Raw genomic sequence first — 18,271 nt, 5'->3', positions numbered from 1 at the left:
TTCAGGTCCCCCATCCCTGCTCAACAGCACCCACCGCCCCCCCGCAGGACCCCTCCCTCCCTGTAGTCCCCCTCTCTCTCCTACATCACCCCTCCCGTCGTCCGCCTTCCCTTCCAGCTAGCATCTCCCCTCCCCGGCAGCCGCACTTTCCACAGCTCGTCCGACCAAGCCCCCTCTCCAGGGCCAGCGGGTGGGAGCCTGCTCCTGGGAGCTGAGCCCGGGAGCGATCCCACCCGCCCTGGGGACACTGGAGCGCTCGCGGGCCCCGCCCCCGGTGGGTGGGCGGGGCGTGGGCTGGGGGCGGAGTCGGCCCCGGGACCTGGTCCCCTTGGCCCCGAAGCCCCCGAGCCAGCCTCCCGCGCTCCGCCGCCTCAGCCTGGACGCCAGCCCTGCCATGTCCTGGGCCGTGGTCTTCGGCCTCCTGGCCGCGCTGCTGCTGCTGCTGTTGCTGACCCGCCGCCGCACGCGGTGAGTGCCCCCCAAGCCGGCCGGGTCCCGGCTCCCCCCACAACCCGGCCGGCCCGCGCGGCCCCAGGCTAGACAAAGGGGCGTCTCCGCTCGGGCGCGCGCCCCCGGCTGCAGCCAGGGGGTCGCCGAGCCCGCTCAGGCCCCTGTCGGAGCCCCCTACCCCAGCTCCAGTTCCCCTGGCAGGAGGGGGTCACCTTCCCGCTGTCCCCACCATCCCCCAGGCGAGGCTGGAGGTGGAGGTCCAGGTTCCGGTCAGGGGGGCTTCTGCGCTCATCTCCCGTCCTGGGGAGAGGGCCGGGCCCAAAGTTGGGGATACGCGCGCGGGAAGGTGCCGGGACAGGGGTCCCAGAGGGCTTGATGACCCACCGCACACACTAACAGGGCTGGACCGCAAGAAGCTCAGGCCTGGCCCAGAGCTCCGCGCCAGTACCTGAGAAGGGGTTTCAGTGAGAACCCTGAGGGGTGCAGAGTGGGTGCGTGGACACGCTCCGTGTGACTCCCGGGTGGAAGAAGCCCTCTCCTGCCCTTCAGCCACTGACTGCGTCCTGCAGCAGCTCTGCATCAGCCCCCAGCCCCGCTCTCAGCAGCGTGTGGGCAGCCTTGTTCCTCTCCCCATTACACAGATGGCAGGGTTGAGGCCAGGAAGGCAGAGGCTCTGAAGGATGCCCTCTTACCGGGCCTGGAACCACCTTCCACAGGATTCCCCGACCCAGGGGAAGGGGCTGAGTAGTCTCGGTGTTTCCTTCTGCCTGAGAAACGCACTCCTGGAAAGGGGGCTCCCTTCTGCTGAGGTCTGGTAGCCTGGCAGAGAAGGAGAACCAAATGTCTCATCTTCCTATGATTCTCCTGCTCCTTTGACAATCTGCCATTTAGGAGAAAAGTAAAATTTAAATCAAGGAGATGGCAGTTAAGTCTCTTTTTAAAAAATGTTTAAAAGATTAATTTGAACTGAACAAGGAATTACATTTGACTTAAGCATTTATCCCATTATAGATAAGACTGAAGCCCTTTTAACTACCCTCCCAACAATTCCGTACCTCTCCTGTTGATTAATTTGGGAGGAACCTTCCAGATCTTTTTAAAAGTACGCCTTTTATTTTACATTGGTTTTATATTACAGGAAAGTTGTACAAAGAGTTCCCAGATACCCTTCACCAAATTCCAGCTATTGTTAATGGCTTACGTTATCGTGGTACAATCATTAAAGCTAAAAAAACCAACACTGGCCTGTTAAAATTAGCCAGACTCCAAGCTTTATTTGAATTTCGTCTGTTTTTCCATTAACGTCTTCTTTCTGTGCCAGGATCTCATCCAGGGTGCCTCAGTGCCTTTGGCTGTCATATCTTCTCAGCCTCCCAGCTTTTCTCATCTACGCAGACATTTGCCCATAGAAAACTCAGGGCAGTGAAAGTGTGTTTAAATCAGTGTGTCTGAAGCTTGCAGAAATTTTCTGGAAACCTTTTAGTTTAAACAGTGTTGGTTGAATTTCCAAACAATGATTTCACCCTAGTTTTCTTCAACCTCTAGACATCTTTCCAGGTGAAACTTAAAACCATACATTCAATCATTTGCCTGGAAAAATGAAAAAGAAAAAAAGACCACAGATAAGTTTCCCCATGGATTATGAATTATTTTTGCTAAGTTGTCAGGCTTTTTGGAAATGCTGTAAAGAGTTGTTTTTGGACTGCACCTCTGCTGTTTTCCTCTAGAGTTTCGTTTTGACATCTGTCCATATAGCTCTATGGACTTCCTTGGTGGCTTAGCTGGTAAATCTGCCTGCAATGCAGGAGACCTGGGTTTGATCCCTGGGTTGTACAGATCCCCTGGAGAAGGGAAAGGCTATGCACTCCAGTATTCTGGCCTGGAGAATTCCATGGACTGTACAGTCCATGGGGTCGCAAAGAGTTGGACACGACTGAGTGACTTTCACATATAGCTCTATGGTGGGTATGAGGGTCACTGACAGCTGGAGGGGAGCGTTTTGTAGACCATGGGGGCAGTTGCTTGGACCCTTGGAAGACCCCACAGGGACCCCAATTGAGACCCCCAGTCTCATTTTCTTCTTCCAGCTCAGCGAGGGGGTACTCTTGTTACCCCTGTTTTACAGAGGAGGAAACTGAGACTGGGTCACCTGGATTAAAAATCTAGGCTATAAGAATTTTTAATTTTCAGAAGAAATGAATTTTCACTCTTCCCACACATTTTATTCATGATCTGAATGCCCAAAAGTCTTAAACCACATGATGTTAAGATAGTAAGAGAAGCAGCTACAATCAGAAGATTCTTCAGTTCAGTTGCTCAGTCGTGTCCGACTCTTCGTGACCCCATAAATTGGAGCACGCCAGGCCTCCCTGTCCATCACCAACTCCCAGAGTTCACCCAAACTCATGTCCATCGAGTCGGTGATGCCATCCAGCCGTCTCATCCTCTGTCGTCCCCTTCTCCTCCTGCCCTCAATCCCTCCCAGCATCAGAGTCTTTTCTAATGAGTCAACTCTTGGCATGAGGTGGCCAAAGTATTGGAGTTTCAGCTTCAGCATCAGTCCTTCCAAAGAACACCCAGGACTGATCTCCTTTAGAAGGGACTGGTTGGATCTCCTTGCAGTCCAAGGGACTCTCAAGAGTCTTCTCCAACACCACAGTTCAAAAGCATCCATTCTTCGGCATTCAGCTTTCTTCACAGTCCAACTTTCACATCCATACGTGACCACTGGAAAAACCATAGCCTTGAATAGATGGAAGGAAGGACAAATAATCAAGTGTTGGAAAAGAGAGACATGAGACTGATGCTGTGTAGACAGTGATTCAAAGTTTGAGTCAAAACACTCAAGGCCGTGCTTCTCCCGTGGCTCATTGCTCGCTCCTGGCCAGCACCCCAGATGAGGTCCATTACCATACCTGACAGCTGGGGCTTAGGAAGGCTAAGTGACCTCCTTATGTCTGCACGAAAGTTATACTGTACATCTAGCTGGGTCCAAAACTGTTGCTTTTCTCACTCAAAGAAAAAAAAAAAACACTGCTTCAGTCAGTCTGGAAAATCCCATGGACGGAAGAACCTGGTGGGCTATAGTCCGTGGGGTTGCAAAGAGTCGGACACGATTGGGCAACTTCACCTTACCTTCACCTTCAGTCCAGTCAGTTACTCTTGTCTTTACTTTTGGCCTTTAAAAAAAAAAATCATTTTTAATTATGAAAAATTTCAACTATATAGAAAAAATAAAAAGAATTGTATAGGAAACCCTTGCACCTGCCACTTGATTTGACAGTTGATAATATTTTTAATTACAGATATTATGATATCTCAACACTAAGTATGTCAGCATACATGTTAAAAGTTCTTTTTTAAAAAAGTAGATTTCTACTGCCTTTTTTTTTTTTTTTTAGATGCACAACACATCTTGTGGGGTTTTAGTTCCCTCACTAGGGATCAAACCTGGGCCCTTGACAGTGAGAACAGAGTCCTAACCACTGGACTGCCAGGGAGTTCCCTAAAAGAGAATTCTTTTTTTTTTTTTTTTTCAGTTTATTATTTTTTTGGCTGTGCTGGGTCTTCACTCCTGTGTGGGCTTTTCTCTAGTTTTGGTGAGCAGGGGCCACTCTCTCGCTGTGGTACACAGGCTTCTCACGTCGGTGGTTTCTCTTGTTGAGGAGCACGGGCTCTAGCAGCCGGGGGCTAGTTGCAGCTCCCAGGCTCTAGAGAGCAAGCTGAGTAGTTGTTGAATGTGGGATTTTCCTGACCCAGAGATCAAACCTGTGTCTCTTGCATTGGCAGGCGGGTTCTTTACCTTTGAGCCACGAGAGGAGCCGCCCCCCGCCCCCCCCCCAACCCAAAAGATAATTCTTAATATCTAGTTCCCAGTCCAAATTCAAATTTCTGCCATCAAGGTAAAGATTTTTCAAACCTGGCTCAGTTACCATGAATGTTTCCCCTGGTGTGAGTGTGGAGTTAGGAGGTCTTGGGTTGGGACTTGGAAGTCTAACTCCTGGGCCCTCTGGGGCTAATGCTCTCCCTTGTGAGTATCAGAAACATCCTTTCTACTTCCCGGGCCTTAGTCTCTCCATCTGTGCTGAGATGGCTCGTGCAGCTGGTCTCCCATTCCGGGCCTTAGTCTCTCCATCTGTGCTCTGAGACGGCTCGTGCAGCTGGTCCCCCATGCCCCATCCCACTGCAGCAGGATGAATGCATTGGTCTTCCTCTTTGTGCTTCTGTGGCTGCTGCAGGGAGCATTGGAAGAGGTCTCCTGGGTGGGAGACCCTTTTCGGTGGTGGGGGTGGGGGGCAGGGAATCAGAGGTCATGGTGGCATCAGATAAGGGTTCTTAGAGGCACAAGGGCTGCTCTGGCCCCTTCCAGGATATAGAATTACTGGGCACAAATAACTGTCTCATTTCAATGTGCAGTAACTGGAGGTCCCCAAATGGTAGTCCATGGCTAGATTCAGACCCAGGTGAGTCTGGTGTGCACCACACAGTACAAGGGGAGAAAACTGGGGGAGTCCACACACACAGTTCCAGATTTCCTGCTTCTCCTGGAAGATCTCGTGGCAATTGCCTGGCACTCAGCAGCAGAACTCTCTCTAAACCTTGCCACAGTCCCCACCACTCCCTATTGCCTCTCCAACACGCAACTTTTCTACTTATCGCTGTGCTTGCTCTACTGTTTCTTTCTTTATTATGCTGAGAAACAGTTCTATGAATCTGTGTCCGTTGCAAAAATGGGAAAACAACAAGCTAGAGCAAGCCAGCCATGTGGTTTTTCTACATCCTGGAGGCAATGAGAAGGAAAAGTGCAGAGGGTTGGGGGAGCCCTTGGTGAGCAGCCAGCAGCCTGCAAATGAATGCTGGGAAAGAAACGGGTTAAGCAGTTTAAACAGAAGCTCAGGAGTTTCCAACTCAACTGGGCAGCAAACAGCATCTCTGGTCCCCCATGGAATCCTCCCCGAGGCCCTGAAGGAGTTGAGACTCCTGAGCAGAGAAGCCCGGCAATCCACCTACCCACACTGCTCAGCTAAAAGAGCAGCTTCTGTTCTGGGCCATCCAGAACATGGGCTGTGTGTCAGGCGCCTGACCTGCACTAGCTCCCTGAACCCTCTTTCAAGTCCGGGAGGCAGGTGCTGCTCATTGAGCGCCAACTGTGTGCTTGACTCATTCAACTGAGACATATGCATTAAGCGCCTACTATATCCCAGACAGAGAAGGAAATGGCAACCCACTCCAGTATTCCCACTGTTCTCAGGACTAGGTCTACAAGAAGTGTCCACATTCTGCACAGAAAGGATGGGATACGTCAAGGGGCCCAAAGGTGGGTGTTTTCCAGGCATGACTTCCTCCCTGATTCTCTCAAAGTTTCAAGGGAGAGAGAGACGGGACAGGACGTGGGATTGGCGGTGGGGTCTGTGAGCAAATAATGAGCAGGTTTTGAGCACCAATGAGGAACTCTTGTGGTGAGAATCAAGGCTCCCGGGAGGATCAGAAGAGCTGCCTCCGTATCTGAACCAGAAAGGGCGGGCAGTGGTCCACCGAATGGGCCGGAGCTGTGGATGAGAGAGTCAAGCCTGGCATCCCTGTCCCCCAGGGTCTGGCGGTGCCTCAAATCAGTGAGAGTGTTAGTGGGCGAGGCTAGAGACCGCAGACCCCAAAATAGAGCCTCCTCCGCCCTGCTGGCCTCTGGCTGAGTCACCCTGGAATGTGACTGGGGCCTGAGTTGGATTCCAGGCCCGTGGGCTGAAGGAGCCGCTGGCACCTCAAGGGTCAGACGCCCGGGCCCCCAGCTTCCTGCCTTTGTCTGCGCCTCCTCGGGACTTTACATCACTCCTCGAGTGATGCCAGCAATAATAGCGGGCTCGCTGGGGAGCTCCGGTGGCAGCCTGAGTGAAAGGCATGGAAAGGAAGCCCCACCCACTCCCCAAAATAGGTCCTGGGCGAAAACCTCCTGCATCTGGGCAGGTCGCTGAAACCTCTCTGTGTCTCAGTCACTTCACCGGAAAAGTGGGGGTCCACGTGGCCACTTGGGGTGAATTGGGGCCAGGGTTGGATAAAGACTGTGGGCTCCGTAACCAGGCCTGCCTGGATTAGAGACCTAGACCCAAGTGGCTTAGCCCCTTCTGGGCCTCAGTTTCATCTGCTGTAAAATGGGCTTGATAGGAATACTTCCTTCTGCAAAGAATACTGAAAGGTCGTTGCTGAACCACGAAAAGATGCTGATATCCTTGCCCTCTGGAGGAGAAGAATTCAATCCGGGGCCAGAGACGAGGCTTGATCGCTCAGAGCTTTTGTGTAATAAAGTTTTATTAAAGTACCCAGCAATTAGACCGATCGTGGAATGCAAAGTAGGAATGAGCCCAGGACAGGAAGGCATTGCCTGGAGGGTCAAATGGCAGACTCAGGACTTACGGAGTCAGCAGAAGTAGACCCATATAGATTATCAGGCCCATCTGAAAAGTACAAAGTCAGAGCATAGAAAGAAAAGGCATAAAACGACGCCACTTGGTTCTGGTCAGGGTGCCACCTCTTAACTCGAGTGTGATGCACCCATGAATCAATTCCTGGCACTTTGACAGCAGTGGGAGAAGAAAGAATAACCTGGTAAGGGCCTTCCCAGAGGGGCCCAAGCGACTGGCCCCTAGATCCCAATGTTTTTATCAGGACCTCCGTTCCTGGCTCAGATAGAGGCTTGCTTGACTCACACTGGGTCAGGAGTCATCTCCCGGAGTTCAGTTAGTGCCTGTTGCAAAGCTGAGAGCTGAGTTACACGATTAGCTAATTCTAAAGCTTTAGGAAAACTTTTCCATTGAGCAATTTCAGGAAGTACTAATCGTCAGTCCTCGGACTATAACCATCCTTTATCAGTCATCTTTGCTCCTCTTTTCTCATATCTTTCTAATTCTTCCTCAGTGTACTGTGGTTTTTCCTGTTCACAGTACCTGTCCAGATCAAAGGCATCTGCAGCGAGGGGTTTCGTTCTGGCTTGACAGCCAGCCAGCTGATTACCTTTGGCTTCTTTGCTCGCATCCCTGCTGTGCCCTTTGCAATGCATAACAGCTATTTCTTTAGGACAACATATAGCAGTTAAAAGTCTCTGGATCTCTCTGAAATGCTTAATAGGTTCTCCTGTTGCCGTTTTAAATTCTTTCTTTCCATGTTGCAGCATGAGCATGTAAAGTCAAATAAGCATACTTAGAATCAGTATATTTACCTGCTGCCCTTTGCTTAACTCTGGAGCTCAGGTCAGAGCCACAAGCTCTGCTAGCTGAGCGCTGGTTCCCTGGGGAGAGATTTTGCTTCTAAAACCTATTCAGCCATCACCACGGTGTAACCTGCTTTACACTTCCCCTCCCAAACAGAAGAACTGGCATCTGTAAATATTTCCATGTCAGGATTGTCTAACAGGATATCCATTAGATCTTCCTGAGCAGCATAAAGTTAGGAATTGGGAAAATCGTGATCAGGTGTTTCATTTTCCTTCTCAGGAAGGAAAGTGGCAGGATTTAAATTTACACAAACTTTAAGCTTAGTTACTGGTCCTTCTAACAACAATGACTGATATTTAAGAAGCCTACTGTCTCTCATCCAAGTATTAACCTTAGAATTTAAGATTCCAAAAAATAAAAATAAAAAAAAAAAAAAAAGAATTTAAGATTCCACTCACATCATGAGAAGTCAGTACAGTAAGGTTTCGTCCATTAATTATTTTTAAAGCTTCAGGTGCTAATAAAGCCGCTGCCCCAATTACTCTTAAGCAGTGGGGCCACCCACGTGAAATTGCGTCTGCTTCTCTACTTAGATAAACAATAGGTTGCAGGTGAGGCCCTCGGGGTTGTGTCAAAATTCCCAAGGCCAAACCTTTTCTTTCAGTGACAAACAAATTAAATTCTGACCCTGTGGGCAAGCTCAAAGCGGGAGCTTGCAGGAGAGCAGTCTGAAGAGCCTTAAAAGCCTTTTGAGTATCTGGAGACCAAACCAGCTTGTCGGTTTGGGCCTGCTGAGTCTCAGCTATAAGTTTATATAAAGGCCGGGCAAGTTCCCCATAACCCGGAATCCAAATGCGACAGTAGCCTGTGATTCCCCCAAATCCTCTCAATTGTCTTAAAGTCATAGGTAGGGGATGATTTAGTATAGGTTTAATCCTCTTGGGGCCTATGGCCCTAGTCCCTTCTGATACGATTAGGCCCAGATATCTAACAGATTGTTGACAGAGCTGAGCCTTTTCTCTCGATGCCTAGTAACTGCAGCCTGCCAGAAAGTTTAAGAAATCTTCTGAGGCTTGTGAACAGGCTTCCTCTGTCTCAGCACAGAGCAGAATGTCGTCTACATATTGTAGTACCACTGCTTCGGAGCTTCTTATCAACCTGCCTAGGAACTGGCTCTCCCAATACCAGTGAGCCTCAGGCCGCATCAGGCATCAGTCGTTATCACCAAGCAAGGAAACCTTTGGAAAATTCATGCTGTGGTTGTTCAGTCGCTCAGTCGCATCCGACTGTTTTGCGACCACATGGGCTGGAGCCCACCAGGATCCTCTGTTCGTGGGATTTTTCCAGGCAAGAACACTGGAGCAGGCTGCCATTTCCTTCTTCAGGGGAATCTTCCCAGCCCAGGAATGGAACCTGCGTCTCCTGCACTGGCAGGTGGGTTCTGTACCCCTGAGGCACCAGGGAAGACCCCTTGGAGAACGCATAGGACCTGCCATATAGCCGACGTACCCAAGAGTCACGTTGGTCCTGCTTCTCGGCCCCGCTCCAGCTGCCCCCGGTTGCCAGGCACCGGGCACTGTTCTGTAACCGCTTCATCTTTGTCATAGCCCAATGTGGTCAGTAGTGTCAACACTCCAGTTTTACAGACGAGGAAACGGGCAGGAGAAGCAAAGTCTCATGGCCAGCAAGAAGCAGGGCTGGTTGGAAGTCAGGAGGTGCTCAAGTCGGGCCCCTGACCTGTCCTGTCCCCTCCGAATCCCCGCTCTGGTGCAAAAGTCTCCACTCCTGTGTCCTTGGGCTCCGACCTGAGCTGGGCGGGGGCTGGTGCACACTGGGCTCCTCCCACCCGTGCTCTGCCATCCTGGAAACGGAGCCTTCGGGAGATGCTGGCTCCCAGAGAGATGAGGGGCGAACAGAAGGGTCCTCCGCCGCACCCGCTTCGAGTCCCAGAGCCGCCTGCACCTTTGTGAGTCTGCTCAGTGAGGGGCTCAGGGGCAGGGTGGGGGTGGGGAGAGGAGGCGGTGGCTGGGGAGGTGCTTCCTGCTGCCCTGCGCCCTCACCCCTGCTGGGGCTTCCAAACTGCCTGGACTCCAACCCTCCAGTCTAGCCAGTCTCACCATCCACCACCTGTCTCCCTGTTTGGGTTATGTTGGGGAACAGTCAGACTGAGGAGGCAAGAGGCCATGGTGGAGGAAGGTAGACTGGGATGGGGAAAAGGATGAAGGGAAGGTGGTCCCCCCTGGTCTGCTGGGCAAGGCACCAAAGCCCCCTGTCCTGGGAGCGGGGAAGTCGGATGCTAGGCCTGGCTCATGAGGGACTGCAGCCTCCACTCCCACCTATGTTGATTTAGTCTCCTGACACGTCTTCCTCCTGCCTCTCGCTCTTGCAACCTTTTTTGGGGGGATGGGGGTGTGTTGCGTGGCATGCACCATCTTAATATCTGAGTTCCCCGACCAGGGATCGAACCTGTGTCCCATGCAGTGAAAGTGCAGAGTCCTAATCACGGGACACTCAGGGAATTCCCTCTTGCAACCTTTTAAAAGCATAATCACATTACTTCCTAAATCCTATTTCAAACCCTCCAGAGGGTCTCCATCACACTTGAAATAAAAGCCAGACTCTCTCCTTGGCCACTGGCCCTTCTGGTCCACAGGTCGTCTCCAGTCTTTCAGCCCCACAGTCTTCTCCATTCCAGCCACATGGGCTCCTACTGCCTTGAGAGCCTCGCCCTGTGTGCTCCTACCCCAGGGCCTTTGCACTTGCTGTCCCCTCTGCCTGTAAAGTTCACCCCTCTCTTTCTTCAGGTCTCTGGTCACATGGCACCTCCTTGGAGAGACCCTCCCTGACCACCCTCTCACTGTATCATATCACCTTCCTTTTTTATTTAATGAGATACAGTTCATCTACTATAAGATTCAGTCTTTCAAAACATGTAATGAATTATGTGTTTTTAGTATCATTTTTAGTAGAGGTTTTTAGTATCGTCACCGGTGGTGTGGCCATCACTGCTATCTAACTCCGGAGTATTTTCATTTCTCCAAAAAGAAACCTGGTCCTGATGAGCTGTCTCTCCATTCCCTTCTCCCCTCAGACCCTGGAGACCACAAATCTACTTACCCTCTCCATTGGTTTGCCTTTTCTGGACATTCCATAGAAATAGACTCACACACCGTGTGGTCTTTTGTGTCTGGCTTCTTTCACTCAGCATGGTGGTTGCAAGGTGATTCCACATTGTGGCAGGAATCCGGACTCCACTCCTTTTCATGACTGCATAATGTTCCACGGGATGAATACACCAGGCTGTGTTTGTCTGTTCATCAGTCAGTGGGCATTTGGGTTGGGTCCACTTTGGGGCTATTATGATTAATGTTACTATGAACAATAGTGTGTGTCTTGATGTATGAATGTGGTCCACTGGAGAAGGGAATGGCAAACCACTTCAGTATTCTTGCCTTGAGAACCCCATGAACAGTATGAAAAGGCAAAATGATAGGATACTGAAAGAGGAACTCCCCAGGTCAATAGGTGCCCAATATGCTACTGGAGATCAGTGGAGAAATAAGTCCAGAAAAAATGAAGGGATGGAGCCAAAGCAAAAACAATACCCAGCTGTGGATGTGACTGGTGATAGAAGCAAGGTCTGATGCTGTAAAAAGCAATATTGCATAGGAACCTGGAATGTCAGGTCCATGAATCAAGGCAAATTGGAAGTGGTCAAACAGGAGACGGCAAGAGTGAATGTCAACATTCTAAGAATCAGCAAACTGAAATGGACTGGAATGGGTGAATTTAACTCAGATGACCATTACATCTACTACTGTGGGCAGGAATCCCTTAGAAGAAATGGAGTAGCCATCATGGTCAACAAAAGAGTCTGAAGTGCAGTACTTGGATGCAATCTCAAAAACAAAGGAATGATCTCTGTTCATTTCCAAGGCAAACCATTCAATATCACAATAATCCAAGTCTATGCCCCAACCAGTAACACTGAAGAAGCTGATGTTGAACGGTTCTATGAAGACCTACAAGACCTTTTAGAACTAACACCCAAAAAAGATGTCCTTTGGGGACTGGAATGCAAAAGTCGGAAGTCAAGAAACACCTGGAGTAACAGGCAAATTTGGCCTTGGAATACGGAATGAAGCAGGGCAAAGGCTAATAGAGTTTTGCCAAGAGAACGCACTGGTCATAGCAAACACCCTCTTCCAACAACACAAGAGAAGACTCTACACATGGACATCACCAGATGGTCAACACCAAAATCAGATTGATTATATTCTTTGCAGCTCTATATATGGAAAAGCTTTATACAGTCAGCAAAAACAAGACCAGGAGCTGACTGTGGCTCAGATCAGGAACTCCTTATTGCCAAATTCAGACTTAAATTGAAGAAAGTAGGGAAAACCACTAGACCATTCAGGTATGACCTAAATCAAATTCCTTATGATTATACAGTGGAAGTGAGAAATAGATTTAAGGGACTAGATCTGATAGATAGTGTGCCTGATGAGCTATGGAATGAGGTTCGTGACATTGTACAGGAGACAGGGATCAAGACCATCCCCATGGAAAAGAAATGCAAAAAAGCAAAATGGCTGTCTGGGGAGGCCTTACAAATAGCTGTGAAAGAAGAGAAGCAAAAAGCAAAGGAGAAAAGGAAAGATATAAACATCTGAATGCAGAGTTCCAAAGAATAGCAAGAAGAAATAAGAAAGCCTTCTTTAGCGATCAATGCAAAGAAATAGAGGAAAACAACAGAATGGGAAAGACTAGAGATCTCTTCAAGAAAATTAGAGATACCAAGGGAACATTTCATGCAAAGATGGGCTCGATAAAGGACAGAAATGGTATGGATCTAACAGAGGCAGAAGATATTAAGAAGAGGTGGCAAGAATACACAGAAGAACTGTACAAAAAAGATCTTCACGACCAAGATAATCACAATGGTATGACACTCACCTAGAGCCAGACATCCTGGAATGTGAAGTCAAGTGGGCCTTAGAAAGCATCACTATGAACAAAGCTAGTGGAGGTGATGGAATTCCAGTTGAGCTCTTTCAAATCCTGAAAGATGATGCTGTGAAAGTGCTGCACTCAATATGCCAGCAAATGTGGAAAACTCAGCAGTGGCCACAGGACTGGAAAAGGTCAGTGTTCATTCCAATCCCAAAGAAAGGCAATGCCAAAGAATGTGCAAACTACCGCACAGTTGCACTCATCTCACACGCTAGTAAAGTAATGCTCAAAATTCTCCAAGCCAGGCTTCAGCAATACATGAATCGTGAACTTCCAGATGTTCAAGCTGGTTTTAGAAAAGGCAGAGGAACCAGAGATCAAATTGCCAACATCCATCTGCTGGATCATCGAAAAAGCAAGAAAGTTCCAGAAAAACATCTATTTCTGCTTTATTGACTATGCCAAAGCCTTTGACTGTGTGGATTACAATAAACTGTGGAAAATTCTTCAAGAGATGGGAATACCAGACCACCTGACGTGCCTCTTGAGAAACCTATATGCAGGTCAGGAAGCAACAGTTAGAACTGGACATGGAACAACAGACTGGTTCCAAATAGGAAAAGGAGTACATCAAAGCTGTATATTGTCACCCTGCTTATTTAACTTCTATGCAGAGTACATCATGAGAAACGCTGGACTGGAAGAAACACAAGCTGAAATCAAGATTGCCGGGAGAAATATCAATAACCGCAGATATGCAGATGACACCACCCTTATGGCAGAAAGTGAAGAGGAACTCAAAAGCCTCTTGATGAAAGTGAAAGAGGAGAGTGAAAAAGGCTTAAAGCTCAACATTCAGAAAACGAAGATCATGGCATCCGGTCCCGTCACTTCATGGGAAATAGATAGGGAAACAGTGGAAACAGTGGCTGACTTTATATTTTGGGGCTCCAAAATCACTGCAGATGGTGACTGCAGCCATGAAATTAAAAGATGCTTGCTCCTTGGAAGAAAAGTTATGACAAACCTAGATAGCATATTGAAAGGCAGAGACATTACTTTGCCAACAAAGGTCCATCTAGTCAAGGCTGTGGTTTTTCCAGTGGTCATGTATGGATGTGAGAGTTGGACTGTGAAGAAAGCTGAGCGCTGAAGAATTGATGCTTTTGAACTGTGGTGTTGGAGAAGACTCTTGAGAGTCCCTTGGACTGCAAGGAGATGCAACCAGTCCATTCTAAAGGAGATCAGCCCTGGGATTTCTTTGGAGGGAATGATGCTAAAGCTGAAACTCCAGTACTTTGGCCACCTCATGCGAAGAGTTGACTCACTGGAAAAGACTCTGATGCTGGGAGGGATTGGGGGCAGGAGGAGAAGGGGACGACAGAGGATGAGATGGCTGGATGGCATCACTGACTCGATGGACATGCGTCTGAGTGAACTCCGGGAGTTGGTGAGGGACAGGGAGGCCTGGCGTGCTGCGATTCATGGGGTCGCAAAGAGTCGGACACGACTGAGCACCTGAACTGCACTGACTGACGTGTGCACATGTGTGTTCGATTATTTGGATTGTTGCTGGGTCGCATAGTCACTCTTCCTTTCAAGAAACTGCCAGTTTAGTTTCTGGAGCAGCTGCACCATTGTACATTCGCACCAGAAATACATGAGGATTCCATTTCTCCACATTCTTGCCAGCCCTTATTTTCCTTTTTCTGTTTTATAACGACAGCCTCTTAGTGGACTTGAAGTGGTGCTACATGTTGTTTTGATTTGCATTTCCCCAGTGATTCATGATGTAGGGCGTTTTTTTCATGTGCTTACTGACCATTTGTGTATCTTCCTTGGAGAAGTGTCTATGCAGATTCCTCTGTGTATTTTTAAATCGGGTTATTCATTTTGCTCATTGCCATGCTCTCCAACCTCATCCTCTCTTGGTGGACATGACAGGAAGTGTGAGATGACCAGGACCCTGGTCCTTGCTGGCTCACACGGAGAGCTCTGTATCCTTATACACCTGCAGGGAGGTGACCACCTTGATTGGACGCCCTGATACGTTGCAACATCAAATGGTTCCCCAGCTTCTACTCTCAGCCCCCTGTGGTCAGTTCCCTACTCAGCAGTAAAAGGAGCCTTGTAAAAACCTGAGCAAATCCTATCCCTCCTCTGCTCCCACCTCAGAGAAAAAGCTAAAGACCCAAGCGTTGCCTCCAAGACCGCATTTGGTCTGGCCTCTGTTACCACCCTGGCTCAGCTTCCGCTATTTCTTGCTGCTGCCAATCCAGCCACACTGGCCCCCTCACCGTTCTTCGAACACACCAGGCGTGGTCCAACCTCAGGGCCTTTGCACTTGCTCTGTCTGCCTGGGAGTCTCCTTTTAGCCCTCCGTGTGGCTCCCTCCCTCTCTGCCTTCAAGTCTTTGATTAACTGTCTCCTCAGGGAGGCCTTGTTCTTGTTCAGCCACTAGATCATGTCCACTCTTTGTGACCCCATGGACTGCAGCACGCCAGGCTTCACAAGGTCTCTGCCTCGCACTCTTTATCTTCTTCTGGGCTTTTTCCAATGGTGACAAGTGCCGTGACTTCTGCAGGCGACCTGGCGAGCCTCCCCTGGACCTGGGCAGTATCCCCTGGCTGGGTCACGCCTTGGAGTTTGGAAAAGATGCTGCCGGCTTCCTCACTAGGATGAAGGAGAAGCATGGGGACATCTTTACTGTAAGTGCCTCTTGGGAAGGAAGGGGATGAGCAACTGGACCAGGCGTACCTGCTGTTTACTGATTTCTTCAATATCCATCCATAGGCTAACTGTCCAGTGGGCCAGCCAACCTTCTGTATGCCTATCCAACTGTACTCCAACACTCACCTAACACACATCTCTTCATTACCCCTCCAGCATCTTCCCAACACCCCACTGTGCATTTAAGATCTATCAAATGCATGTACATTCATCTAACTGACCTCTATCCATTCATTCAACTTCTATCACATATCCACCCATCCAGCATCTTATCCTTTGTGTCTCTGCCCAGTATCTAAGCAGCCTTCTTCCATCTTAGTATCTATCTAGTATTCATTTGTATATTCCATTTCCATCAAACCTCTATCCACCTTTCTAAATATCTATCCATTATCTGTCTGTTCATTTATTTGTCACCCAATCCTCCATCTGTCTACTCAGATTTATCTGGTGTTCTTCCACTCATGGACCCAGCATCCCTCCACCCTTCATCCACAGATTCAGTTTTGAGCAGCTTCCATTCTCCTACTTACCTGCCCATGTGGCCATTCATCGCCACCGCCACCCAGCATTCGGTTATCCATCCTCTCAACATCCAGTGTCTGTCCACTTTGTACACGTGTATTTATGTCTGTCTCCATCCACCACTTCAGTATCCTGACAGTCAGCTGATCCATCCACTTCCATGTATCCTTCTAACTTTCATCTATCCAACATTTTCCTTTCAGTCTGTTGACCCAATGTCCACTTAGCACCCTGCCATCCATGAACCCAACATTCATTTATACATTTCGTTTGCAACCAACTTGTAGCCACCCATCCATCCATCTTTCCATCCAGTGTATATTCAGTGATCTGTCCTTCCACTTATCCACCCATCTAACTATCCATCCAGAAGTACTTTTTTCTTGGGTATTGGGCCTGCCTTTCATAAGAGTTTGATTAACATGACGCATGGACCACGTTTTGAAAACAGGGCCAAGACAATGGGTCGTTACAGTTGTGACACGCTCCACCGACATCTGAGGGGACATACCCTTACCTTTGTTGACTACAGGATCACAGTTCTCCAGTTTCCTTCCCATCTTGAGTAGTGTGTTATATACAGAGTTCAGCCTCCCGAAGAAGTAGATAGTCCTTTCACATCCACTAGCATTTACCCAACAATATCCTTCCTTCCTTCCATCCATCCACACACACACACACACACACACACACACCTGTAATGGACCCACTACCATTTATCCACCAACATTCTTTAATCCCTCCATCCATCCATGTATTCATCTACCCAGTTCATCCATCCGTCCATCACTCCTTCTGTCCTTCCATTCATTAGCCCATTCATCCATCCATACATTCACCCACATGAACCTATAATGTATCCACCAGCATTTATCTACCAACATCCATCCATCCATCCTTCCATCCATCCATCCAGTCCATCCACCTGTGATGCACACAGGTCCATCTGCTGCCTTCTGTGGACAGACTGTCTCCTGGCTGCTGGAAATACAACAACCAAGACAACCAAGGCAGATGCTTACACGTGAGGTAGTTAAGAGCATAAACTTTAGTGCAAAAAAGTGCTGAATCCCAGTCCCAGCTCTGCCACTTCTCAGCTGTGTCATCTTGGGCACAATTTGTGCCCTCTCTAAGCCTCACATGTCAGCTTTAAGTGGGTAAATGATAGTCCCTGCCTCCCAGCGTGGTCATGAGGGGTAGATGAAGGGACCTTGTCTGTAACATACTTGGTGGGGCCAGTGCCTGGCACAGGGAAACCCTCGGCCCCTGAGAACCGATGTTGCGCACGGCTGTGCTCCTCGCTCCATCCCCGCCCGCTCCCCAGGTGCTGGTGGGCGGCAGGCACGTCACGGTCCTCCTGGATCCCCACTCCTACGATGCGGTGGTGTGGGAGCCCCGCAGCAGGCTGGACTTCCACGCCTACGCCGTCTTCCTCATGGAGAGGATTTTCGACGTGCAGCTTCCGCATTATAACCCCGGTGATGAAAAGTCCAAGATGAAACCGTGAGTGGCTGCAGATGGCACCCGATGGGTGGGCCCGGGTGGTCAGTCAGCTTCTACCTGTGTGGTTCAAGTCCTGCATGGGCTGAACCGGTCTCCACAACAGGTGTCCAGTAAAGACTTTTCATTTTGGACTTCCCTGGTGGTCCAGTGGTTAAGACTCTTTGCCGGAATGCAGGGGACATGGGTTCAATCCCTGGTTGGGGAAGATCCCACATGCCTTGTGGTGTGACCAAAAAAAAAAAAAAAAAAGATGTTTTGTTTTGAGAAAACAAAAACAAAGCAAAAAACAAAACGCAGGGAATTGAAGAAGAATTCTTTCCTTTTCAAGAGGCAGGGCTGATTTTTAGTAGAAGACTGGGGTTGGTGTCAGCCAGACCTGGATTCAAATCCCAGCTTTCCCACTGCTTATCTTTGTGACTTTGGGCAAGTCACCCACCCTCTCTGAGCCTCTGTTTCTGCATCCGTCAAATGGAAGTAGTAGGGTGATTAATGTTTTTGAGTCCATACTCTGTGCTGGGCATCATATGATCTCATGAGTCTTCCTAGCAATTCTGAAGGGTAACTTATGGCCCCATTTTATAGATGAGGACACCAGGGCTCAGAGAAGAGAAGCGACTTGCCTGAGGTCACACAGCAGGTCCCGAAACATAAAGGATGTTCACAACGACAAAAGGACCTGTGAGCACATCTACTCTCTTCAGTCACATGCTAGTCATTGTCTTAGATTCACAAGCACAGAATGACACCAACTTCCCTTTGAAAATGAAAGTGAAGTCGCTCAGTCGTGTCCGACTCTTTGTGACCCCGTGGACTGTAGCCTACCAGGTTCCTCCGTCCATGGGATTTTCCAGGCAAGAGTACTGGAGTGGGTTGACATTTCCTTCTCCAGGGGATCTTCCCAA

General features: G+C 49.0%; 1 protein-coding gene across 1 annotated transcript in view; it reads left to right on the top strand.

The window, feature by feature from the left end:
• The first annotated feature begins 270 nt into the window (after positions 1-270).
• Positions 271-18,271, top strand: part of PTGIS (prostaglandin I2 synthase) — a 52,849-nt gene continuing 34,848 nt past the window's right edge. The window contains exons 1-3 of the mRNA XM_019972563.2: positions 271-468; positions 15,196-15,319; positions 17,191-17,369. Coding sequence (XP_019828122.2) covers positions 395-468; positions 15,196-15,319; positions 17,191-17,369 — 377 coding nt within the window. The 5' untranslated portion in view covers positions 271-394. The remainder of the gene's footprint in view (positions 469-15,195; positions 15,320-17,190; positions 17,370-18,271) is intronic.

This window comes from Bos indicus, chromosome 13, assembly GCF_029378745.1.
Source record: "Bos indicus isolate NIAB-ARS_2022 breed Sahiwal x Tharparkar chromosome 13, NIAB-ARS_B.indTharparkar_mat_pri_1.0, whole genome shotgun sequence".
NCBI lineage: Eukaryota > Metazoa > Chordata > Mammalia > Artiodactyla > Bovidae > Bos > Bos indicus.
This window is presented reverse-complemented; position numbering and strand designations above follow the sequence as displayed.